The sequence below is a fragment of the Carassius carassius genome, chromosome 1 (genome assembly GCF_963082965.1).
Source record: "Carassius carassius chromosome 1, fCarCar2.1, whole genome shotgun sequence".
NCBI classification, from domain to species: domain Eukaryota; kingdom Metazoa; phylum Chordata; class Actinopteri; order Cypriniformes; family Cyprinidae; genus Carassius; species Carassius carassius.
Genome location: NC_081755.1, coordinates 42,516,954 through 42,544,690, shown reverse-complemented (window position 1 = coordinate 42,544,690; position 27,737 = coordinate 42,516,954). Strand labels below are relative to the sequence as shown.

The 27,737-nt window shown below is 36.5% G+C and overlaps 2 protein-coding genes across 2 annotated transcripts in view; both read right to left on the bottom strand.

Moving 5' to 3' along the window:
* Positions 1-16,380, bottom strand: part of LOC132151610 (rho GTPase-activating protein 44-like) — a 57,459-nt gene extending 41,079 nt beyond the window's left edge. Inside the window, exon 1 of the mRNA XM_059559828.1 lies at positions 16,118-16,380. Coding sequence (XP_059415811.1) covers positions 16,118-16,170 — 53 coding nt within the window. The 5' untranslated portion in view covers positions 16,171-16,380. The remainder of the gene's footprint in view (positions 1-16,117) is intronic.
* The window catches only part of LOC132123988 (ATP synthase subunit d, mitochondrial-like), a 154,625-nt gene that overhangs the window by 79,083 nt on the left and 47,805 nt on the right, over positions 1-27,737 (bottom strand). The window lies entirely within an intron of this gene.

Sequence of the window (27,737 nt, the reverse complement as noted above, 5' to 3'; positions counted from 1 at the left end):
AAGTGTCTCCCACAGCCTGTAACACAGGAGGCCAGAGGGGACTGTTACCAGAAACAAGATCAAAGCCGGGGGTCTGTATCAGCATGGATCTTTACAGAGACAAAATTTACACTGTTTATTTTCAGAGGGAGGAGTTTCCTCCTGGGATATTTGACATGCATTTGGTCTGCCTATCACGTCAAGTGCCAAAAGCCAATTGCATTCTGGACAGGAGAGGATATAGACCCAACCACTGCAAAGTTAGACAGGATATAGAAGGAAGGACGTAGTTTGTTTGTGTGAGTATATGTGACTTGTATACTCTGTATGAAATGGCATATTAAAAGTTGATAAATAGAGGGGTCTGTGCTAAGGCTGGGCAATATATCTAACGATATGATCATGCGCATCTAATCAGTAAATCTGATTCCGTGATTACCGCTAAATCACCATCACCTGCTTTGAAATGGAGCAGCATTTAATAGACAGAGCCGTAGATCACTGACAAGCTACGCAATATCGCGTTCATTATCCCAGATGAATCGCCTTCAATAATGAACGCCTATTGCGTGGCTTGTCAGTGATCTACAGCTCTGTCTATTAAATGCCGCTCCATTTAAAAGCAGGTGATGGTGATTTAGCTGTAATCACAGATCCAGATTTACTGATTAGATGTGCATGATCATATCGATATAGATATATCGTCCAGCCCTAGTCTGTGCTCGTAATCATGTGGTTAGTCACATAAAAGCAGTTTAAGATAGCAATCTGTCACCATCTCAGTGTACATTAATTACATAATTGAGTTGCCTGAACCTAAAACCTTAATGGTCAGTTCACACTAAAAGGAAAATTTGCTCATCTGTATTTTTTTCAAATAAATAGTGTTGTCAAAAGTATCGACTTCGTTACTGAAATTTTAAAAACATCCACTTCCCGCTAACATTCGAGTGCTGTTGAGCAGATTCTTAAACACTGCTAATTGGCCACTGTGTTCACATGCTCAACAGATAATGTATGTGATTGGCTACAATTATCATCACTTCACACTCTTAACCAAGCACTCACTCAGAATCACACAGGAACGTTTATAAGCCATGTATATCAGCGGATCCTTAATATGTCTGCACATGGATGGATCTGCTTTCAAATGCTCCCATGTGCTTCTGTGTGAGTGCTCGGAGAAGAGACATATCTGTTGAGTTAACGGTTTTTGATTATATGCATGAAGCCTATACTGTTTAATGATTAAAAAATATATTAAAAAAATAATAAATAAAAAATAGCTCACCTGATTCATTTAAAATGTTTCCTATCTTTGGTTTAGTGATGGGTATTTTGATTCCCCTGAGAGACTAGTTTAAATCATTTAACTTAAAAAGGTTTTTTTTTTTTTTTTGCATTCCTTCAATGATTTATTCAGTGGCTGAATGAAGGTTACATCAGTACACCTGAGGCAGGGTGTTTCCTCGGAGAAGGCAAAAGGAGGCTGTGATTCCTCAAAATGAGAAAGTATGTATAAGAGCATTAAAATATGAGCAATATAACAAAATTTGAGATCAAATAGTGTGTAAAGCACTCAGTTTTCTAAAGTAATACTGTTTAACTGTGACAGAAAGTAGATCTTTTCTACTGAGCTCCTAGAGCATGGTGTTTAATGTGAGTGGAAACGACAAGATACATATAAAAAGTCTACATATAAAAAGAAGCATTGCCTCTACATTGCTGTGATTGGCTAATTACCCTGTCATTGTGATAATGTCTACCTCTCATGTTCCCAAAAACCAACTTGAATGATGTAAAATGATGAAAATGGACAGACTAATTAATTATAAGGTAATTATTTAAATCACAATCCCTTGGCTAAATTAAAGATACACCTCAGTTTCTACGACCTTTGATATTTACAGAGAATGTATTGACTGAATAGGAGGTGAGTATTAGTAATAACAGTCAAACAAAACCACCAAAGCATTTGCAATCCCTTCAAAAGGAAGACATAAAATATTGCATGCAAGTGAACTAGAACGACTTGTTCACTTCTTAAAATATTTGCTAAAAGAAATGCTGATTTTAACCAAAACACGACTAATATTGGGAAATATTAGACACAACAGCACTATTCTTCACACTCAGAATAAGTCTCATAAATCAAATCATGAGCAGATGCAATTGAAGACTTTTCTACACTACGTCATATTCTATAATCCCATTATGTTAGGTTTCTTGCACCACCAGTCGCTCTCTGACCCTTTGAAATAAACCGCTTGTTGTTGCTCATGTAGCTTTAAGACCTCTATGCAAATTACCTCTATTATGACTGGCTAATCTCTGCTTAGTGACATCGTTCATTCTGTTGTTTGTCAAGCCAGGCCAAGTACTGAATACTGAATAGGCAGTGATATGTGAACGTGGGCAGTCGTACTGTATGTTCACACACACTCATAGTTGTCAAGGCAATACTATCCCATTTATTTTATTTATTTTTTTGCCTATTTTCCATTAAAGATGTGTGTGGAGTTGGAAAGAAGCTTTGCATTTTGAATGTCAGCGTATGTCTACATAGTACATCAAACTCATATATTTCAAAAGAGCAATATTTTCCATGATATGTCCACTTTAACAAGCTCCTGCCTTTAACCCCAGGAGTGATATTAAGAATTCAGCCTTAAGACGGCTCAGCTTCATAACTGAAAATGAGATGATGTGGCTCAGTGGAATATTTCTTGTTAGAGGTCACACTTGCAATTTGTCTGTATTCGCCCAAGCTGATATTTTACCTTCCAGCACAGTGTGGTTATGAAGCGGATATTTATCTGAAAAAATGGTTCCACAAAAAACCTTTAACATCTTTCCATTGCACAAAAGGTTCTTTATAGTGGAAAAAGATTCTTTAGACAATTAAAAATGTTTTTTTTTTTTTGTGCACTGAAAGGTTCTTTAAGGAACCCAAAAATGGTTCCTTTGTGGCATGGCTGTTAAAATTTTTAAGAGTGTAAGAAGAATGGTGCAGAGGAAACTGGCAGCTCAAATTCTACCTCCTCCTCGCTCTGCACCTAAGATGAGTATATCTGATCTAGAGAGAGTAATACACTCCTATCCCACTGTGCCGCCCACTCTCCCTCTCACACAAAAGATGCTACATTTTAATAACTGGGAAAGAGAGAGAAAGAGAGTGTGAGAGAAAGAGGAGCAGGAGGAGGCCTGGAGTGTTGGCGGTGAACTGCATTTAATGCGAGACCTGCTTTAACAGGATCTCTACAGAGTATATTAATGAAAATTTCTACATTGAAATGCAGCGAGAGTCATAAACGAGATCCGAAGAGTGGTCACGGGGAGTGACACAAGACGAGTAAAACAGAGAAACCCACTTACTAGGGCTGTGTGGTGAACTAGGTCACCACTCTGTTAAATATGCAAGAATAACTGCAAGGAACACACACACACACACACATTCTGAAACATCGTTCATTCAGGGAGTGTAAAATGTGATTTATAAAAATAGCAATAAACGTTCCTGCCCTGCAGCACAGCATATGACCAGATGTCTGACCTAAAGGTACAACGTCAACTGAAGCACAGCTTTTTTGTTGCTTTTTCACAGCTCAGGATAAATAATGGAGTTCTTAGTTATGATTTAAGCAGCATCATAATCTTCAATGTTTATCTTAAAGCTCTTTAGGAGAAAATAAAAATAGATACAAATAACAATATTATAGAGATACAGAGCTATAAAATGAATGTTAACTGCATAACTCTTAGAACTTAGAAGAATCTTATTTGAGTTCATATTAAAATCATACTGTATTTGGGCAAATTTGAGCACCATTTAAGAGGTTATGAGATCTCTTCTGACATTGCAATTAACACAAACATGAATTCCATTCACCATTGACTTTGACTTTCATAGTATGAAAAAAAAAAATACTATTGAAGTCAATGGGTACCGTCAACTTTTTACCAACTTTGTTTAAAATATTTACTTATGTGGAACTTGAGGGTGGGAAATGATGAAAGAATATACTTTTTAGGTGAACTATCCCTTTAAAGGGCATCTATTATGCAAAATTCACTTTTTTTTTTGGTACACAACCCTATAATGACAGAAATCCACCCGCTCCTTTTTTTAATCCTCATAAATCATAAGCAATGTCTCAGAACACGCCATCTGCAGAATCCATAAAAATATGTGATGCCACTTTGCACAGGCCCCGCATACGACTGTTGATGGACACTGACATATTTGCAGAGACCCCGCCCTGAGTGAGTCGCACACAGTCCACCATGTTTATCTTCACGCTAGAGCATTTAAATCATATTAACAACTTAGACAGCATTAGGTACTGTATATTACGCTACTGTCACTTAAAACACAGATCTAATATAAACATGCAATTTCCTTCCCAGCTGTTTACCTTCATAGACATAACTGATCGTGTTTTTGTAACTTTTGTGATATTTAACATAAACTTGTTTGAATTTGACAGATTAATCACATTAAGACATGAAGATAGTACTCACATGCATGTTTCATTATGAGTGCGTCGGATGTCTGCGCTCAGAAAACCATATATATTAGAAGTTTAAACTGATATGGCATTAAAACACGATTTCAGTGCTATAGACATGATAATCAGAAGAAAAATCTGTTTTAGCAGAGTATCTAAAGTGCTAACTGTAAAGGCACAATCTTATTATGGAAAAGGGGGTGGGGAGCAGCAGCTCATTTGCATTTAAAGAGACATGCACAAAAAGTCAGCTTGTTTCTTCTTCCACTCACAGGCATTTTCAAAATGATATAATAAGTGATATGTGGGGTATTTTGAGCTAAAACTTCACAGCCACATTCTGGGGACACCTAAGACTTAAATTACATATTGTAAAAAGGGGCATAATAGGTTCCATTTACACAGATGCAATGATCAAAGAAAAAATCACCAGAGAGAAGTCTGTCAATAAAAAACAAATTACAAATAGATTTGAATTTTCATGCCAACTTTAAAGTGCAGGAAAACAATTGAGACATTAAAACATCTTCTAAATGACGTTTCTCTCCTGTGGGTAACACAGGCCTTAAAGTTGATTATAAGGCTATGCAGAACATTACACAAATTAAGTCCCCTAACAAATAATATGCACCCATTTAATTACTGCATATTTCTGTAGGGTGCATTTGGACTGCGAATGGTAGAAGCAGAGGGCTCTGCTTTGTCTTTTCACCTTCCTGAAATAACAGGATGTAATTACCAATATCAAGTAGGCAGCATGCTGTAGATGAGCAGCCTTTAAAAACCGAGATGCATGGTTACTAGGCAACCAAATGTGAGATTTCCTATATCATTAACCGCCAAGATAAAGTTTTGAAAAAAATGGACCGTTACAGTGAGATGAATACAGATCTGGAGATGGGAATCTGGCCTGAGGAACAAACTAAATGGAGCTTTAATTCAAGAAATATTAACCAGATCCATAGCATTTAACAAGCCAGGAGGAAACAGACTGATTTATTGTTGAATTATAACTGATATGGTAAACCTCTATTTCAAGTCAAATTAAACGAGAACTGTTGGAAAAGGAAATATTGTAGAGATATGGATCCTTTACAATGAGTGTGGACTGGATAACTCTGATCATTTAAACTTGAAAGTAAGTTTGAGGAATATCTGAGTTATTATTGAAATCATAGTGTGATATCTTAGCTTCATTTACCTTGATTTAATGTAGGACTATGACAGTGATGGTACTTCAGATGCAAACTATGCATGATATCTGGCCAAATTGTGAAGAAGACTGCAATATTTTATAACTCAATTTCAACCGATGCCTACTTGGTTAAATGTTTGTAATTGCAAGATTGTAAAATCTTTTGTATTGCCAGCCATCTCTAATCAATCAACAGCTGTACAAATGAACATTTCAATTTCAGTAAGTGTATAATGTTCAGAAGCAGCTACACTGACGGCCACTGTAACTTTCTGCCACTCAGCAATCTACTGTATCTTTTATTAGAAACTCCTGCAAAGACCAGCAAAAAGAACACTTTTATCAAGCATCTATGAGCAGGTACTGCCTCACTTCTGCAGTAAGTTTCTTTTTTGCCTCTCTTTTTGGTTTCTCCATTGGTAGTGCTCATTGAAATATCGCCATGTTTTATGCATATAAGAACTTTAATAATTTAAAATGACATCTTAAAAAACCCATCTGCGGTCTCTTCAGGGAGCCAAGGTGTTACCAAAAGCTTGTGCATGTTTAAAAATACAAAGAAATTGTGCACAGAACAAGTCGTGCTTCTTCCCCATCAAGCCCTCAGGAACAGTTAGCTATTGGAGGAGGGCAGTTATCCAAATCATATGCTCTGTAAGTGATCCAAATGAGTGAATGAGAAATGTATGAGTCAGTCTAATAATGAGCGCTGCCTAATGCAGGTAGGAAAAGTCCTGCAGAGCAGTCTGCCTGATTCAACCAAACATCCAATCATGGAAGAACTCCTGACTGAGAAAGCCTTGTTGTTACTCAAACACCAAGTGATCTCACCTCTGCTGTTTCTGACCAGCTCATCACAGCTAAAAACAATGAATCATGCTCAAAGCTGATTCACAAATTTGAACAAAGTTCTTGTGCATGGCCATAAAAAACATGAGAAGTGCTGATATTGTCAAGACAAAAGTTCCAGGTGACTCTGATGTGGCACTCTGGATAAAAGCAACATTCAAATCAGTTCTCTGGGAATCAAACCGATTTACTTGTCATTGCTAGTCTCATGCTTTCTACATCTTTACAATATGGAGGTGGCACTTAAGCTGGCAAACCAAAGCTGGTATAACACTCAAATTGGATGCATCCACTTGGAGCTTATGGAACAACATCCTGTTGTTGGAGCCGCCAAACCAGAAAGGCTCTGAGCATGTGAATTACTAGGTGTATTGCATTTCTAACTGCAAAAGCTGTGCATTGCTATGCTGTTGATGTTACACTGAATCATTGCATAATCTGTAATCACATTGTGATTTACAGCATCCGAATGGAATCAGCTTGGCTGGAAATGCTGGACAACAAACGTAGTCTCTCTGGTAATGCTGGTCGTCCAAAGTAGTGTTGGATTTCGGAGAGGCTTGCCATAACAAGCTAGCTTTGAAAGCATAAGATCCTATACCCTCCCTGCATAATCACCCTTCAAAGCCATGCATACTCCAAAATACAAGAACACACAGGCAAACAGAAGCCAATCAGTGACATGTGACAATGCTGTCACATTAACTCATGTCTCATTCAAAGAGAAAACATTACAGTACAATGCGCATAATATTACAATAATAACACTTCCATTCTCACTCAGTCTGCAATAATGTAATGTAATGCGCTGATGACATATCATGTCTGCGCAAACAGGATGCACAGAGGTATGCAAATACATATGCTAACAGACAGGCAGAACAGCCTATCATACTCCTTGGACTGATGGATATAATTGGACAAACATTTTATGGTCCTAACCCATCCACAGATGAAATACATATAAATACATTTAGACCACTTAACTTATTGAGACGTTCAACCAACATATTTTTTTTTTAAACCAAATCATCTACCCTGCCCTTTTGCCAGAGCTCATACTAGTACCAACATCGAAAAAACACAACATAACGCTCTACTGTGTTTGAAAAATGACATAAAAATGCATTTGCTGCATCAACTGTGCCATTTTGGCTTGCTTCTACAAGTGTTTCATCTCTTTAATCATGTTTCACTGAAGCTTCGCAAGTACACTACTGTACCAGGTGAGCTACCGAGTTTAGCTCTCATAGTGGAAAGTTCAAACGTAACATTATTATAGTTTAATTCTACGTTGTAGTCATTGGTCGGAAATCAATTAATTAATCTTCCTTTCTTACAGCTGCCGTATTGAGTATTGCACTTTTTCCCAATCATCTTTCATACAAGTGCTAGTACATCCATTCTTCATAACACTGTCTCTAGTTTTACCTCGTTTCACAGGGCATGCATTCTGACACACAGCCTTGAGAAGTCTCACACATCCCAATAACAGAAAGCAACAGTCACTGCTCGGTAACCCTAGTCAATCTGGGTTCGATTTGTGACTGCAAATGCTTGCTTGTGGTCAGAAGGACGTCATGAGAAGCCTGTGTGCCAACTCAGCGGTAATGTATTCCGGCTTGAGAGTGTGTGTTTTCTGAGCCAGACAGAGGGGTGAGACAGATCGACAGAGACAATGAGTGCGAAAGAGGACTGTCTATTCCAAACAGTGGATTCGTTTGGGTAATTGGACCGTGCATTAGCAAGGGACCGCCTGCCCTTAATTGCTCTACAGACATCTATTACCACACAGCAAAGAGTATTATTTCAAAAGGCCTGTGCTTTGGAATAAGAGCAGGGAGTGAGAGAGAAAAAGGGGGAAGAGGGAGAAAGTCATAAGTGAAAGTGTGCTGGTGGCTACAAGGATCTGACGCTAGAGGACTCAGCTAATATTTTCAGTTCTGGAATATTCCGTAATCTATAAAAAGAATCATGATGTGCTATATTAATCAATTACACTTCAAAGTTGCTTTTTGATGTCATAAAAGGTTTCATACAGAAGATCTGCTTTGAAAAGACAGAAGAACTATTGGCCTTCAATATAATGTAATTCATATATTGTATGTATATATATATATATATATATATATATATATATATATATACAGTACAGACCAAAAGTTTGGACACACCTTCTCATTTTTCTTTATTTTCATGTCTATGAAAATTGTAGAGTCACACTGAAGGCATCAAGGGCTATTTGACCAAGAAGGAGAGTGATGGGGTGCTGCGCCAGATGACCTGGCCTCCACAGTCACCGGAACTGAACCCAATCGAGATGGTTTAGGGGTGAGCTGGACTGCAGACAGAAGGCAAAAGGGCCAACAAGTGCTAAGCATCTCTTGTGGAACTCCTTCAAGACTGTTGGAAGACCATTTCAGGTGACTACCTCTAGAAGCTCATCAAGAGAATGCCAAGAGTGTGCAAAGCAGTAATCAAAGCAAAAGGTGGCTACTTTGAAGAACCTAGAATATGACATATTTTCAGTTGTTTCACACTTTTTTGTTATGTATATAATTCCATATATAATTCCACATGTGTTAATTCATAGTTTTGATGCCTTCAGCGTGAATCTACAATTTTCATAGTCATGAAAATAAAGAAACCTCTTTGAATGAGAAGGTGTGTCCAAACTTTTGGTCTGTACTGTATATATATATATATATCATATCTAATACAATGTATTTCATAATGATTCATGAAAAGCTCATTCCCCTATAAATATGTAAACAATACTATACTTTTTCCCCCAATGCTTGCTTTTAATCAAATGTTAAAATGCTACACTATTATCCCATCATTCATCTTGGAGCAAGTTCAAATTAAAGGTCTAGAACTCTTTATTGTATTTTTAAACAAAAAAAAAACTGACAGGAAATATGATTTCCAGAAAATCAAAAGTAAGGCCACTTAAAATGTAGGTGGTCACTGCCGTGCTTAATCGCCAGTGAAAAACTCCTATCAGTCATCCACTCTCTCTCACTGCAGGGAATGATCACCACTAACCAGCAGGGCTGGCATGAGTTTAGTCTTAGTGCTGCTGACATTGCACACCTGCGCGCCCCCGGAGACACTGGGGTGGAGGCTGGAGGAGAGAAGAGAAGCAAGGAGTACCTCTTTATAGAAGCCTTTCCCAGCTAATTAAAATCTAGGCCACTGCAGATACATAGACGAAGAGACGCCGTGATGTCTGAAAAAAGACACTGTCCCTGTGACTTACATCAAATATAGGCTAGGCTAATGATAGAGCTACAGTAGCGGGGCTAAAGGCTCGGCTTCTGAGTCCAGGCTTGCACATTCTGACCCAGCCTGTGTTTTAGGACAAGTTTTAGAACTGGAAAATTATCTGAAATTGGAGAAGTCACATTGTCTTCAAGTAAAAGAATAATGTAATCAGAGAACAATACATAATCCCAACCACTGGACTGTAGGATTGAGATATATATATTTAGACCTTTGGTCTCAAACTAAAAAAGTCTAAATCATTGGTCTCAAACTCAATTCCTGGAGGGCCACAGCTCTGCACAGTTTTGCTCCAACCCTAATCAAATACACCTGATCCAGCTAAACAAGGTCTTTAGGATTACTAGAAACTTCCAAGCAGGTGTTATTTGGAGCTGGTTGGAGCTAAACTCTGCAGAGCTGTGGCCCTCCAGGAATTGAGTTTGAGACCACTGATTTAGACTTTATTGCTATAGAACAACCGGCCAAAACCAGACGAAGATAATGCTCCATTCTAGTGAGCTGCCTTGTTGTCTACTGCCCACATAGACAGCCATTTTCTAAGGTAGCAATCTAACCTAAATGAAAAAACACAGGCAACCACGCTAACAGCTCAACACTGTTGTTATAATGTTATAAGCTGACACCAATTATAAATACAGCACACAAATATTGTATGGATGAAACAATCACTTTTTCAATTAAATTAACCGGTCTTATTGTCACTTATCTGAATGAATTAACTTATTTTTTAAAAATTAGTTTCTCAAGTCCGCCAACATTTTTTTCACTGAGGTCGACACAATGCATTCTGGGATGCTGGCTCAGAATTTGGCTAAAATAAGGTATCAAAGATGGCATAAATTTGCCTCCCTTATGATGCCTTAACTGGATAGTTTACCCAAAAATGAAAATTAAATAAACAAAGACCTATAAGACAAATTTTCAGGACACAAATGACAATATTTTTTAATCTACCTGTCAAGCATGTTTTATACTTCTGATTAATATGCTAAAAAAATTATAATATATATATATATATATATATAGGTTTTTTTTGTAAATAAAACTTTATTGGAGATAATTGTTTTTTGCGATAAAATACAGTAATTGCACAATAATAATATATTTCTACTTCAAAATTTTATGTTAAATTAATTTCATATTTAATTTGATAAACAAGTTAATATGTAAATAAATGCCTAATGTATCTGTTCATATATAAAGTGATTGTGTCTCTACAGAAGAAATTGAAATTGAAAAAAACTGCTTGATTCACATTAATTACTTTTACTATGGCTTTAGAAACTTTTTTATAGCTTGAAAATTGTGGTTACATGGGCGCATTGGGAAAAATGTGCCTCTACCTACATTTTTGTAAAACTTTACCCAAATGTACCTTTACTTAGCCTACTATTCACTGCAGTTCCAACTGAAACGGACACTTTAGTGGCAGTTAAACACCATCGACTTTCAGTGTTTTTCACAGACATTGTAATTAAGCTCACAGATGAAGCGCATTAACCTTTTATCGTCACTCACCATACCTTTCACTTTCAATCTGCCTCAATACACAACACATATTCAGGTTCATCTTAAATCAAGCCCATGTTGTGCCCAAATTCAATTTAGCTTCAACGAAAAAGATACATCTGCAAAATCAAGAAGCTAATGAGAAATGCAGCATGTGTAATGAGTCTCAATCTGATCATAAGAAACTGGTTTGCTTTTCTGTATGTTATAGGGATGCGCTGTTTGATTTTTTTGGTTTAAACTCCTCTTTATGTCCTCACAGGCCTTTGACATATGATTTGTCTCCAGACTGCAGTTTATTTAAATTATCAACAAAAGTACCACAATTAGTACTAGTCACAGCTGTTAATCATGTTAATGACCAAGCGGCAACCTCCCGCTCTCCATAAGACCATACGGAAGTGACTTAAACTGTAATTGGTCAATTGGCCGCTTGAGGCTGGCTGCAAGAGGAAGTCAATCCCATAGACTCCACATGTTAAAATGCCCAACTTTACAACAGACAAAAATATGTTTACAGCCTGGTTCAAAAAATGATTTAGGTCTATATAGCTCATTTTGTCCTTAATGACAACTGTGAGTGGGGTGAATTTTTTTATAACTCACCTGTTTAAATTATATTAAGCCTTAAATTTCTGTGTAATTAAGGGGCGTGGCCACTTGAGTGACAGGTGGATTGACAGTGCTGTCACCACTGTCAAGTTAGGTGGGCATGGCTTCAGCAACCAGCTCCCGCCTTTTTGCCCATTTTCGATTATCCGGGAGTGATGCGCTGCCAAGATGGCCATGGCCGCCAAAGCCCACTTTTGGCTTCAAAAACGCTCTTCGTAAACCAATAGGTGATGTCACGGACACTACGTCCATGTTTTTATACAGTCTATGTTAATGACTCTGAAGAATTCCACAGTTTAAATGAACTATACTTCAGACCAGGTGTGGTTTCATTTCAACTAAGAGTATGATGATTTTTCGCAAAAATGATTTTGCGTTTTTACAGACAGCAACGTTGTCAAAATGATCCCCGTTTACACAGATCCACAAAAAAAAAAAAAAACACTGTCTTAAGCATAAGGCCACTATACTAGGTAAACATATAAAACACATGCGCATGAAATCAACATTTTCACAAATTTGTTTTTTTGTAGTTTACAAGCAGATGATAACAATATAGTTTCCAAAAACCTGCACTTTGAAACACATGGACCCATTGTTCTGTGAACGAATGGTCAAAGACATAAAACCCCTGAAATAGAAGTGTTTGGTTTATATACAGTATAAGAAAGGATTCCCTGCAATGTGTGGGCACACCCTGTTGTGCGAGCACATTTGTAACGCGGGGCCATTAATCAACACACTGTTCCCAAGCTCTGTGCTGATGGCGAAAAACAGACACAACTCAATAAGCACTGACAACATACTGGTCCCAGTAACAACAAGCTGACAGTTCTGAAAGAAGAGGGAGGCTAACATACATCCTGAGAGAGAAAACACTACAGGCAATATAGCCTGTAGGCAGTGCACAACCCTACCAAAAACCCTTAACACTCACTGCCACAAAAACATGAATGAGAGAGGACTATAAATATAGTCACAATAAGAACACAAATACTGGCCCCTGAGCCAGATGAACACAAATGCACACAGAGCAGGGGGTAGTCATTTTCATCACAGTGGACAAGAGGAAATGTGATTCACAAATGATGAGAAATGAAAACAGCAGGGAGGATTGGAGGGGACACAGCTATAAAAGCATCTGGACAAATGTCAAAAATATAAATACAAATGTATACACTAGGGCTGTGCAGTATTGCAGTACATACAGTGGGATTATAGAAATGTTTGCTAGAACATTATACAACATGATAGAGGAGTTTAGTTGTTTACGGTTGCTATACATTTATATGGAAATATCAACTATTTTGTGTATTTGTTATTTTATAATGGCTTCAAACACGGCTAGTCGAACAGAATCTATTTTGAATAACACTATCATTTAAGTTTGGGGTCAGTATTTAGTAATGTTTTTGAAAACAAGGTTGCATCGAATATATATTTAAATGTAATTTATTCCTGTGATGCAAAGCTGAATTTCCAGCATAATTTCTCCAATCTTCAGTGTCACATGATCCTTCAGAAATCGTTCTAATATGTTTGCTATATTTGCTGATTTAAATATTTGAATTTTTTAGATGCTTTGATGAACAAAGTTATAAAACAGCATTTTTTTTAAATAGAAAAATCATTTGTAGCATTATTTACTGCAAGTTTTGTCTCGTTTAATGCTTAAAGGGTTGGTTCAGCCAAAAATGAACCATTTCCAAAAATTCTCTTCCGGGTCTCTTGTGAGTGTGACTGTTGATGAACGACGCTGCTGACGTGTTTTCTGGTGCGCCCAATAACAAAGATAACATGTCAGCACTGCAGTGAACGAGCTCACAACAGACCCGGAAAAGAAGACAATGCTGAATAAAGTCGTAATTTTTGTTATTTTTGGACCAAAATGTATTTTTGATGCTTCAACAAATTCTAACTGACCCTCTGATGTCACATGGACTACTTTGAAGGTGTTTTTCTTACCTTTCTGGACATGGACAGTATACCGTACACACAGTTTCAATGGAGGGACAGAAAGCTCTCGGACTAAATCTAAAATATCTTAAACTGTGTTACGAAGATGAACGGAGGTCTTACGGGTTTGGAATGACATGAGGGTGAGTCATTAATGACATAATTTTCATTTTTGGATGAACTAACCCTTTAATTGCTGATTAAAAGTACTAATTTCTTTCATTAAAAAAATAAATAAATAAAAACTCAAACTTCTGAATTGTACTGTAGGTTATTCATTTAAAATGTTTTGAGTCTGAGTCTGCTGTTTTGTTAGTATTATATAAAGACTTTTAATTCATGTTTATAAACACTTTTAGTACTTTTGGAGATTTTGTTCATGAAGTACCAAAAGTATCAAAAAATAACAAACTATGTTTCAAAAATAATCAAATAACTGAAAATATATCATAATATGAAAAGAACAATGATGGTAATTTCTGTTTCACGTTCACTTTGAAGAGAAAAGCGAGCATTGTATACCGAAATGAAGGCAGATTTGTATGTGACTGGCTTGACTGCATACATAAGAAGAGAAGAGTCGATCATGTCACAGGAAGAACAAGTTATGTCATTTAAAATCAAATTTCAAATCAAAAATGCATTTGCATTAAAAAAATGTTCACAATAAGATCAGGAACACACATTAAGTAAATAAAAGTTATATTGATTTCATGCAGACTTTAAATATTCTCAAAAAAAAAAAAACTGGTATTGATAATGGATAACAAAAGTCGGTGATGTAACAAGAGTCATGGATCATCTCTTGCACTGCATTACCTCTGCACGAGTCTGTCAAGGTCATGAACACAGTGTCTAAGTGCAACTCTCAACTGACATTGGGAGATGTAACTCTGTGCTTCTAATACATTACAGGAGCATGCAAATCTATTTTCCAAAGCAAACATCAGTCTAGTGTGCCCTCCCAGACCCTGGGACATATTATTAATGAGTCAGGACACTGTGTTGTTTAGGAAACATGTTGTTTCTCATTACTGCACAGTTACAGACAGAATGCCACAATGGGCCACTACCACAGTTCCCTGGACATTATACCAGGGAAAGGTAGAGAATACTAATGCAGGGCTTACACACACACACACAAACACAATCTCATGCCCTGAGCAATGAAGGAACCAGGTTGGAGGAGCTTGGCTTGCGATTTTCCATTGGCCTGCTGATGCCAGCCAGAGGCAATAAAGGGAAGCTTCTCTTCTACCCAACCCACTGAGAATGGATTTGAAATGATGACCCACAGCACTGTGGCATAATCACACAGCAAGGAGCCACCTGATAGCGACATACACCTTCTGGCCTTTCACAATGCCCCGTGCATGGCATGAAGAGAATTGGGGGAGCAAAAACCTTAAGAACAATCCAAACATGTGAAAGGTCAAGCATCGCATACCCACTTGACTCCAGAATAAAAAAGATAAGTGGGGTAAGCAATCATCAACTTTTTCTGCAATCTGCACTATAATGCATTGGATTTGGAAATTCGAAGCCATGCTTTCTGAAGCAATAATGACCTTCTCCATCACTGACAGATTTTGCTGATGTACTGCACCCAACTCCTCCTCCGTTTTTTATTTATTTTATTTTTTTTTTAGAGAAAGATCAGTGTGCAATGAAAACATTGCGCCTTTGCCATTCTGCTCTCATCCGCATCCATCCGCATCAGCTGGCACTAGAGATACGTCATTCTCACACCTCTTTTTCAAATCAATGTGAGCTGATACATCAGTGCTACATTAAGCTTCATTTGATGGAAATGCCTCCTGGAGGCTTGTGCAGGGGGTGTAGTGTCAGTGCCATGGGGAACCTCCGAGAAGCATTTTGCTGGTAGAAATGCCTCTGCATTGAACCCGTTACGCACAAAACACAGATGCATACACAGCCTCCAATCATGCCTTCATAACAATGATGCCTAATATTGCATGGATGTGATAACGCATAAAGCTATTTTAAGATGCATTGCGCAATAGCTAGAAGCTATTAGTAGTAATGGCTGCTAAAAATGTTTAAATATGCATTTATAGGCTATATTTAGAAAATAACGAAAGTTTGAATGGGAAAATATATGTGAATTAAGGGATTCTTTTCTGCAAATAAATAAGTAAATAAATAATAAATAAACTTCGTCATGTTGTAAAACGATCGTATTTAAGATCATAGCCCTCACCTGCCAACAGTCTGGTTGGCGAGCTGTCGCATCCGATTGAATTGCTTCTTCATTTTTGTATTTCAGTTTTTTTTCTGCGTTAACACCTCGAGCACAAAACAATCCGCATTTCTCTCAAAATAAAGGGACGTAATCCGGTGCGAACATCCCCGTTATTCCCATCACACGCCCTCATGGCAAACGGAAAGAGGGTGGAAATGTCCTAAGATGCGTATTTCAGTGCATTTTTGCACGGCTGCTCGGCTGAGATGCTGCTGGGCGATTCTCGCATCGGCAAAGTGACAGCAGCGGAACGACGCGAGCGCGGTGCAGCATGGGAAGTGTAGTCTTATTACACACGCTCCATGTGCCGAGCGCTTTTCATTTAGTTCAGTCGACAGACAGGTATGCACTATGCGGTGGTGGCGTTTAGTTTGCACTTCAGTGCAGTTCACTCGTGGCATAAAGAATGCTTTCAGACAAAAACAATACATACTTTCACAACACATATAACCCTGTCTACTTAAACAGCAGTAGGGCAAAAATGTTTTAAACCATGAAATACTGCTTCAGAGCATGGTGCTAAGATACACAATTGTTTAGGAACAGACAACCAATCATAAACAGCCTCGGTTCTAACTCATTACATATTCATGACTTTGTAAAGCAGAAGCAACTTTCCCTGGTATCTGAGGGAAACTGTAAAAGAGTAGGTGCGTTGACAACAGCACACTGATAAATATGAGCACATTAGTTCCACAATAAGGCAAGAAATACATTAAATTTGAAATTAAGCACTTTTTTTATTCATTATTATTATTATTATTATTTTATTATTATTATTATTATTATTATTATTATCGTTTTTGAGGGTGAGCACGTGTAGAGCGAATCTGGTAATGGGCAATACAATTATTGTTTTTGTTATTATTATTATTTTACTTAATCAGATACTGACCTTTTCTATAGATAATTCATATATCATGGTGAGAAATCTTGAATGAAAGCATAATGCGTTGTGGGATAAGAGGTTGTGTCCCAAATGGCACACTACGCTATGCACTTCCAGACACTGTGTATTTCGTCATCCAATATATGAGTCTATAACAACCCCTCTCTCAAATCCGGGCATGTGGAGTGCACCTTTTTTTATGGAATATTCGTTGTGCACACACGCATCAGACGAGTGCTAACCATTTATTTATTTAGTTTTTGCCATTTAGGTAGCTGCTATTATGTGGGTGGCAGTTAGCCTTTTTCATGTCGCATCCTTGTTGTGTTGACCTTATAAGCTAAATATATAAATAAAAGCTTTACAGTAACAAATATTATGCAAACTAAATACTAACACAAGATAACGTATGAGATAACCATATCATGTTCTCCAAATTTTAATTTCCCACAAAAATTTGACCAAAGTAGTAACCAGAAGCTGTAAAATCATAATAATAATAAAAAAAAATTAGCTTTGTGAAGGTTATTTCCTCAGGGAATGAACATAAGCCTTAGTTTTGCGAATATTAGCTATTTATTTCCACTGGGAACAGAACACGAGCGGAAACCCGGGGCTTTGTGAAGATGACACTGCCATCTTGTGGCTGCGTTCATGTAGTTTGACCTTTATTTAAAGGACTTCAATTTCTGTTCTGTTCTGTTGTAAGAGACAACATATTGTATGATATCTTAGGTCAATTTCAGTGAGATTTTTAAAGCTTGTTATGATTTATATTCGGCAAACCTATTGCAACTGGACATCAATGCATTTTCAAACGTTGCAATAAAAAGATGCTGTGAAACAAAACAAACAAAAAATGCAGTTGTTATAAGAATAATAATTTTGAATATGCAAGTAGTGCTTTAATCTTTTGAATTAGGACTAAAAATATCACCGTGATCTGTTCATTTAAATTTGTCCTTCCAAAAATACTTACATAGCCTGCTTTTGATTCTTAATTAAAGATGCATTCAAAGATTCTTTACAAGATATGAGAAAACAAGTCATTTGTTCATGAGCTGTGTAACTCAATATGAAGATGGGGAAGATGAGAAATCAAACTTGTGAGATGTAGATATGAGAATTAGAAAACATTCTGAAACAATCAGTATAAAAATAGAGGCAATGAAATGCTGCTGACAGGCTACCATATGGTGGCATTTTAACAATGTTACAAAGGCTAAGATGATTGTGATTCACACGTCTGACAAGACAACATATTGTTCATTATTTGACAGATGCAGTGATCCAATACCATGTACAGCAGCCTAAAGTTGACAACACTCAAATGGTTTGACAATTTTATTTCATGCTGTCTATAGAAACAGAATGTTGGTGCAGCACACATCAAAAGGCTTGTCTTTTTTGTGTGAAATAGACCTAATAATAAAAATCAAAACAGCCAAAGCCATATTTATAAGCCATTCTATTATAGCCTAGTATCCAGCATTCCTCTTAATCACAGTTGCTTGGTTCTCATCACCGCTTGTGTAATAAAAGTTAATTTAAATTTTGCCACATTGTCATGGACTTCACTATCAAGTTAAAATGCTATGGTTGTTATTATTAACTTTTTAATATTAATCTTAAATTGCAAATGTGTTGTCCAAATTCAACAGAGGTATGTATTTTAATATCAGCTAGTAGTGTGATATGGCAACAGCCAATGGCTCTGTAGCTGGACACTTTTCTTTCATTTTTAGTGCTGACACTTGTGTATGTAACCCACTGAAATGCTGAATATATCAGGTTACAGGTCACAATTACTGTCAAGTGTCAATCATTTAGTCTGCAAAAAAGTTGCATTATATATATATATATAAAGTTGCAAGTATTTATATATATATATATATATACAGTATATATATACGCTCGAGTGAACATCAATCGTGAAGCTTCACTCACGAGTGTTGTTTTCAGTTCCTCACAGAGACATTTCTCAGGACGGACTTGACGTGTCTGTGCTCTGTTGTGCCTCGGATGCTAGCATATCCGGTCAGAAACAGATATTTACCGCTGACCAGGCACGAATTGGCACAAAGACACTCTCCTTATATAGCCTCTAATTATATAGCCTACCATGAACAAGTTACAAAGTAATGCAAAGCGCCATGTGTATTTTCAAAGGCCTATATTGCGTCTCTTCCCTAACATTTTAATAACCAGTGTTGCTTCTCACTTCAATGGCGTCATCGCTATGGGAACACCTCCGGTGTGACGAATGTCTGAAGCCCTTATACCACCAGGCCAATTAATTGGCCAATAGCAGCTTAAATTTGTGGTTACCATGGTTTAACTATAGTAACCAAGGTTTTTTGGTTTTAATTGTAGTAGCTGAAACATTATTTCAAAGAAATGCTATATGTAAATGTAGGAATCAACATTAAGATTAATAAAGGCTTTAGACTTATTTTCCATTAGGCTACTAGTTTATGTGAATTGATGGTTATGCTAACAAATGGAACTTTATTGTAAAGTGTTACCATTCCGGACAATGGAAGCCACAAAACTACAAATCTGCCCAGCGGGCACCTTGATGTCAATTTGACATCAAATATTAGACAAGATTTGATCAAGATGCTGCAAAACATAATTTCAAAGTCAGATTATACATCAAGTCCTTCCAGTGGTTAATTGGTGAAAATATTAGGTCCATCCCATACTGAAATTGATTATGTAAGTATATGGGCCAACATGTTTGACATTGAGTTGACGTCAAATCAACGTCGTGTTATAGGCGTTCAGTTGATGTCATATTGACATCACATTGATATCAACCCAGCGGGCAATTGATGTCAAATAGACATCAAATTGACGTCAAACAAAGTCATCAAAGAATATTTTTTTTCTTTAAAATGCATCCATTCGGCATATGTTTTGAAGCATATGTTTTTTGATTTCTGCATGAAAGTGGACTTCTGTAACTTCTGTGGTTAAAAACATATAAACAACAGAAAACAAAAAACTATTTAGAAAATAAAAATGTAGGCATAAATTAATGATAATGAAAGAGGTGAATATATTATATTTTACCAAAAATATACAAATTTGCTTAATTACAAATAAAAAAAATTATGCAGCATTTTTGCAGTAACCCCAAAATTAAGTAAGTGTTGGCGCAGTGGATAAGACACATGCCTATGGTGTGAGAGACCTGGGTTCAAATCCACTGTGAGATGTGTCCCTGAGCAAGACACTTAACCGCTAGTTGCTCCAGAGGCGTGCGACCTCTGACATATACAGCAATTGTAAGTCGCTTTGGATAAAAGCGTCAGCTAAATAAATGAATTTTGACCAATTCTTTGATGACTATGTTTGACGTCAATTTGATGTCTATTTGACATGAATTGCCCGCTGGGTGGCTTAATTGTTCATACACATAATTGTGAGATGTTACTCTTTAGTTTGTGGGAAAATTACTGTAGAATTATTATACATTTTTAATGACCTCTCAGATTTAGAAACAACACATTTTTACTTTTAATGATTCATTGGTCACGTTGAAAATCTCGTTGTTGAAGATGGTGTCAAGTTATTTGTCAACTACAAATAGAACAATCAAAGCTTTTCAAAGAAACTAGAAAACTAACTCACCCTTGCGTCACCCCTCCCCTGTAACCAGGCGGTTGTGCAGTCCATTAGAAGTTAATGGGGCAACAGGTGGGCAGTGTACTGAGGCCTTAGGGTTCACAGGCCTCACTGAGTAAGTGATACTGAAAAATAGCCACTCGCTGCTCCTACCACAGGGGCCCCATTAATCTGGATGGCTGGAAACTGAGAGGACATCCTATGAGCCTTGATCTCAACCCTCTGACCCCAACTCTGTCATTGGTTTTTATTAGTCTGGAGTCAAAAGTTAATCACATCTGAGCATTGATGAATCTTTTAGTGCTGCCAGACCTGTGCAGGAACCATGCACCAGCAAACAAGCCGTTTTGGATGCTCTCCTGACTGTCTTAAATCAAAATGAAAGGGACTCCCAAGCATGTACATTCCCCCAAAAAAGACCCCTGCCTCTGAATTTCCTTCTGAAGCGCACTTCATCATCTCTTGTCATACTGAGAAGGGACAGGAATGTAAGAGGGGAAGAGGTCAAAGGGAAAAAGGCATAGTGAAGATATTACTGAAAACATGAAGCTCATGAAAACAACACAATTATAATAGGAAATTCACCAAGGATTGCAGAGATGAAAAGTGCATGCAATTGTTTGTTCATTAGTTCAAAGATGGTTCTGTGTGTTTATGATTTACAAATAAATCCATGAAAAAATACTAACCTTAAAATCCAGTTATTGTTGTGTCTTCCTTTGACTTTGCTCTCTGATGACTAGCGATTTTCTCAAATTACAGCTGTTATTAAACTAATAAAGCTGTTTCCTCAAAGTTCACGACCTTTTGACATTTGCTGTTGGTTGTATTAAAATGTTCTGCTTTTAATGTTTGATATTTCTGCTTGATATTGCTGACGTCTGACCACAAAAGTGTCCGTGACCTTAAAAAGATGATGTAACTAGCAAGTCTGCATTTCCACTTCAGTTGATTAATACAGAGGGTGTTTTTTAAATACCTGTTTTCACTGTGATGTAGAAACATTTTTCTTATTAATGTATTTATTTATTTTTCTTTTGATTGACATTAACAATAGACATTTTAGCATTTACTATGTACAATATTGAACCTTGTGAAAATGAATTACACTCTAGCACATGTTTAAACTTATTACAGAAATAACATACTACACACACACACATACACAAAAAAAGTTCAAATGTATATCACATGCAATAACTATATCACATGAGTACTTTTCTGACTCACCTAAATAGGATGTAATTTAAAAATTATTTTAAAGTGCAATTTTTAAAAGCGTAATTAAGGGTGTCACGAAAGTGTCCTTTATTTCAATAATATCTTATCTGCAAGTACAGTTGAAGTGCACGACAGGTGGACCTTCAATACAGTTAAACATAAGTGGGAGTAAAAGTCTTTAATCCTTGTATTTACACCATAAATCACCACTTCCCCTTTATGATGTGGCTTTTTGAAATGTAAATGTTGTTATCTGATACCTTTTTCATTCTGTTAGCATTGATTAAGAACAAAGCTAACCTGGGCTAACAGGCACAGTTGATGTTAGAAGTATCAAGTCCAGGTTGTGACCTGTAGCTGGACCCTCCCACCGACTGCAGGGGAAGTTCACACACAACATGTGTGATCAGACTTCTTCACAAAGAGTGTCATTTTACCATCTATTGTTGGAGTTGTGTTTGAAGCTGCGCCTCTTACCGTTAACTAACATCTTCATTAACAGTGTGTTGCTTCATAGACTGACTTCTAAAGCATCTAATGTTAGATGCTCTTCTAGACTGGAGAAGTGCAGAGACTAATCTTTAAAGGGTGCTGGAGTCATAATGACGATCCCCCTCACACCTTGGCTAATGAAAATGCTCTGAAATTAGAAGCGTTAAGAATTTTCAAGGTTATTTCTTGACAGATTGGGTGACAGAAAATGATGGCTATCTCTACAGCTTTGAGACGCTAAACGCATGGCAGGATGATGGACCTGATAAGCCAGTGGCAAGTGACATATATTTCTCAGCCTTTACTGCTTGTAATGTGCATACAAAATTTCAGGAGGGGAATATGCAAAATTTGGCATCAAAACACTATGGATTGAAAATTCATAATGATATGAGAATAAAAATTACTGTATGTAATACAGTATGTAAACAGTTTTTAATCCACTGACTTGATAATTAGGTATTTGATTAATTGAAATAAAATGGGCAAATGTTGTTGTCCAAAGGCTGTAAAAAAATATAGCACATGTACTGTCTCTGTTTAAACATATTATATGCAAAGAAAGGGGTTAAAATATAAACATGCATGTACACAATAATAAAGAATAATAAAAAGCACAAACTTGTTTGCCCATCTTGATATTACATTTATACCCCAATAATGCCTGCACAGTTATTGCTCTCATGAAAAAATGCTATTACTTGTGTTGCATGTAGCATTTTAACTCTCATTTAACTTCCAACAAAAAGTATTTTTTAAACTATTGCACCCCCTTCTTGTGCACTCAAGACTCGATTGCTGTCATTTTGCAAAATGGAAATACTACTGTGGCTCGACATTTGCATATAAGGACATAACCTTAAAATGTAAGTTATGCACTGACGACCCAGTCTCACAGAAAATGTAACTGTTTTATAATGGCAATTTTGTTTTACTGGAATGATGTGAATCAAACAAAAACATGATTATTTATTTATTTTTTTTTTAAGAAAGATTGAACTCTAAAAATAACCATCAGTGCGATGTAAGCTGTTCATGCAAAAATGTATGAATGAGATTATATGAATTCATACTATTTTGCCAGCAATTTACCAAAACTTACAATAGTTAAAAATTGCCATGAGAGTGTTTAGAAAAATCTGATCTGTAATGCATTACTTGACATGCATCTGTCAGAGCACCTGACAGGGCAAGCTGCATTAAATTACATGCTAATACATTTGTTAATATAAAGCATTCACATGTACAGGACAATTTAGGTGATGGTGCACTTTTCTTGCTTCATTCTGTGTTCATCGCTATTTTCCAAATTTTTTTGTCCTTTGATATGCACAGTTTTCCATGTAGGCTACAGCATGCAATCAATTATTATATTAATTTGATTAGTTTAAGTAGCCATTGTAGTATCTTATTGTTCTTTTGGAGCTTGGAATTAAAAGTTAACATCCAATTTAAATGTATAGAAAAATGCAGAATATTTTGTTTTGTGTTCATCGAAAGAAAAAAAATCATAGGTTTGAGGGAAGGTAACACTATGTTTATTTCTGGGTAATCTGTCTTTAAGGGTCAGATCAGGATGGAAAAGCTCCATATGGTTACAGCTCATGGTACAAAATGTTTACCAAAATACTACTGCATGCCTACAGGCGAATGACTCACTGAACTTGAATTCTCAGACAAACAGAGATATTATCTTTACGTCTATATTTATCTATTTCAGATATTTAACACTGTTGTCACTTAGGCCTCCTGAGAAGCAATTTAAAACAATCTGGGGCTGCCAAAGTCAGTCTGTAGGTGACAGGTATTTCCTCAGGCAAGGCCCACCCATGCAACTTAACATCTTCTTAAATTAGCAGCGTTTAGTGCACCTTAACACACACCTGAAGAGGTATGACCAAAGGTAAACGGCAGTGTGTGTGCAGTTTGTAAGAGTAAAACAGTGAAATAGAGCAGCTGCTCAGGAGAAAACATTACCGTCATGTTGACACAGAGGAAAGCAAATGAAAACCAAGTAAAGACCTCTTTGTTTGGTTGGTTAATGACAACGTTAAGTTAACTAAGGCTATTCATTATACTACATAAGACAGTTTGAGTCCAGATTGACCACAGTACCAATGATGGGTGCCAGACATCTGCTCTGCTTTTGGCCTGACAGATTAAAGAGGTGTTTGGATCATACATGATTAGATGAATGAAAGACGGATGAAGTGATTCAGTAGGTTTTCCAGTCTATGTGGATCTTTCTTAGATCTGTATTTTAAAGGTATAGTCTAAAAAAAAAACATATTGAAACCCATATTATTGTTTTTTTTTCTTCTATGGTAGACAAAAGATGGAATTTTCAAGCATATCATGGCCACACATTTCCGTGAAGATGGATAGGTACTGCCTATGAAGACATTTTAAACAAGTTTTACACAGCTATTTTTCATAAAATGAAAGCCTATTCACCAGTGACTGTCAAATTCCAAAAGGACAAAAAGTCAGCCAAAGACTTTTAAGTATATGTGCTATTATTAAGTCTTATGCAATCTTGTGTATTTTTTTTTTCTGAATCCATGTTAACAGATTAAAGCAGGTCAATGTTGCCAGGTCTTTAAACTAGCCCTGTGCTCAATCAAAACGAGGGATGCTATAATATGCATAATATAATATAATATGATGCTCAAAATATGCCACTCCCATATTAATAAAATAAAAAAAAAAAAAAAAAATATATATATATATATATATATATATATATATATATATATATATATATATAGAGAGAGAGAGAGAGAGAGAGAGAGAGAGAGAGAGAGAGAGAGAGAGAGAGATGAATAAGCACAGTCTGTTTATATAAAATTAGCTCACAGGAGCTCAAAGTCTTATTCCCAAAGAAAATGTATCTAGCACAGTTTTATCATTGGTAGAACAAAAAATTAGTAAATATTTGAATATAGGCCTAGTTATTTAGATCAAATACAATTTATGTAATTTGTCAAAACATGAACCCACAGGGAAAAAAATAAAAATCAATCCATGGCAGGAATTTGAAAGTAGCCCAAGTTTGAGAAGACTTGGCAACCCCGAGCTGCAGAGTGTTTGTGTTAACAATTAATAAAATCATAGAAATGTCCAGACCATGTGTGACAATGTATTAATTTAATATCATCAAAGAAAAATGTGCATTTTAGAGACCTCTGTTTGTTTCTCTCTTCTAATATTCTGTTTACTGTTAAAAAGGTCATTGTTGACTCCAGGGACTGAATCCTTCAGCTCCTGAAATATTACTTACCACAATAACTCAGCTCTGCTGTACCTACTCAAAGTGTCTTTTTAAAAACTTCAAGATGAAAGCTCTCCTGCTGGAAGGCTCTTGAATACTAGTAATAATCTGGCTTTATTCATACTAAAATTTGTCATGAAGAATGCAGGCTGCAGCTTTAATTGTGTTGCTTTAATAGATGACCTTGTTTCCCTCAGCCTCTGGTTGAACTCCATTTAGATGAGACTGCAGTCTGTAATTTAAGGAAGCCTCTTATCATTTCTCCCTCTTTCCAGCCTGAGGGGACACACGGTTCACTGACGGTCACAAACTTCTGGGTATGATATGTCAGCAGGGGTAAATGCTAAAGAGAACCTGGCAAACTGAGTCTAATATCATGTTTGCAATGGAAATCAATGGCAGATGTCTTTAAACAGATGTCTATATTTGATGCTCCTGGATGAAGAGAGGTTTTATGTATCTGTTTGTGTCCCTCAGCCCGCCCTTTCACCATGTTTTGACTGGGGACGGCTGAGTGCTTTGGGTGAGGGACCTCACAGGTTTGTCTTATCCGTCCTTAAACAAAGAGAAAAATAGTCTCAGCCTCTGATGAAGTTAAAGGGATAGCTCACCCAAAAATGAAAAGTACCTAATGATTTACTCACACTCAAGCCATCTTAGGTGTATCTGACTTTCTTCTTTCAGACAAATAAAAATAAAAGTTATATTTAAAATTGTCCTCCTCCAAGCTTTATAATAGCAGTGAATGTGCGTTGAGATTTTGAAACCCAAAAAAGTGCATCCATCCATCAATCATTAAAAAAGTACTCCACACAGCCTGTGAATTTAAATATTCATATTTAAAATTTTATAAACCGTAATACCTAGCTGTTTTTGTAAGTCACCTTGCTAGAAGGTGAGTAAATAATTTCATTTGATTTTCATTTTTGGGTAAACTATAGCTTTAGCTATACCTTTAATTTGGAAAAAAATGTTCCACCACAAAAACTGTGAGAAGCTTGACTATGGATAAGAAATACATATACAGAAAAAAAGAGTTGAAACATGAATTAATTTCAATTTCCCGAACAAGCTTAACATACTGTAATACACCTGTCTTGCAGTAGAGAATCCTGGAAGAGTTTGAATAATTAATGCAATCAGCCATAATCATCAGAATTGGAATTGTACTGTGATTTTGATGCCAGACTTCAACTCTTATTATTTTGGAACAATATTATTCTGCTCTAATGATTGCTGTTGGTGAGACACGACTGTGAGGGAACTTACCGGAAAAAATGTTGCACTATAATTTTGAACATTTCTCCAGTTCTCTATAGGTATGAAAATGCAGCTTGCATAATGGGGGCCATTTATGGCCCCCTTCCCCCAATCCATTCACCCTGGCCCCTCAGTGTCTTTCACCCAGAAGCTTAATTTCCTGGCAGGGAACGTCTTCTGCAGACAGGCTGTTCAATGTCAAAATTATGCTCTACATCCTGATCAGTTTCCTGGAGCAACTTTTGAGGAGCTATATCTCAACAGCATTTCCAAAACAGTCAAACTCATCTCAGGATTCATCACAGTCTCAGCAAACAGAGAACAGTTGTAAAACAACCAATGAAAACTAGAAAAGTAAGGTGTGCCAAGACAAACTATACTGTCAGCTTGGCAAAAAAAGTTTTGAAAACACCTCAAAGTTTGAAGTATATTTAGGGCTTTGTTTGAATACTGTAAGATATGTACAGCATTAAGAGTTGGATAAGATCACTAATCAGTTTCTGTGTTTTAAACTACACCATTTCAATGGCATTTTCTGTATAGAGGAACTGGTCATTAACCCTCATTATTGAAGCAAAATACATTTTATTTCAAGAAAGCTTTACAGAAATAATGTTTTTAATATGATCCCCACAGTCAGATACTATGTTAATTTTTCCCTTATTTGGGAAAAATATGCAGCTAAACAAATAATATCAAGCTATCTAGGCGTTTTTTAGATATACATGCTTTGATAAAATAATGTTTACTTGCAACTCTAAAGTGCATAAAAATATCAGTTATGAGATGCTCTGTATTTAGCCTCAGTCTCTAAA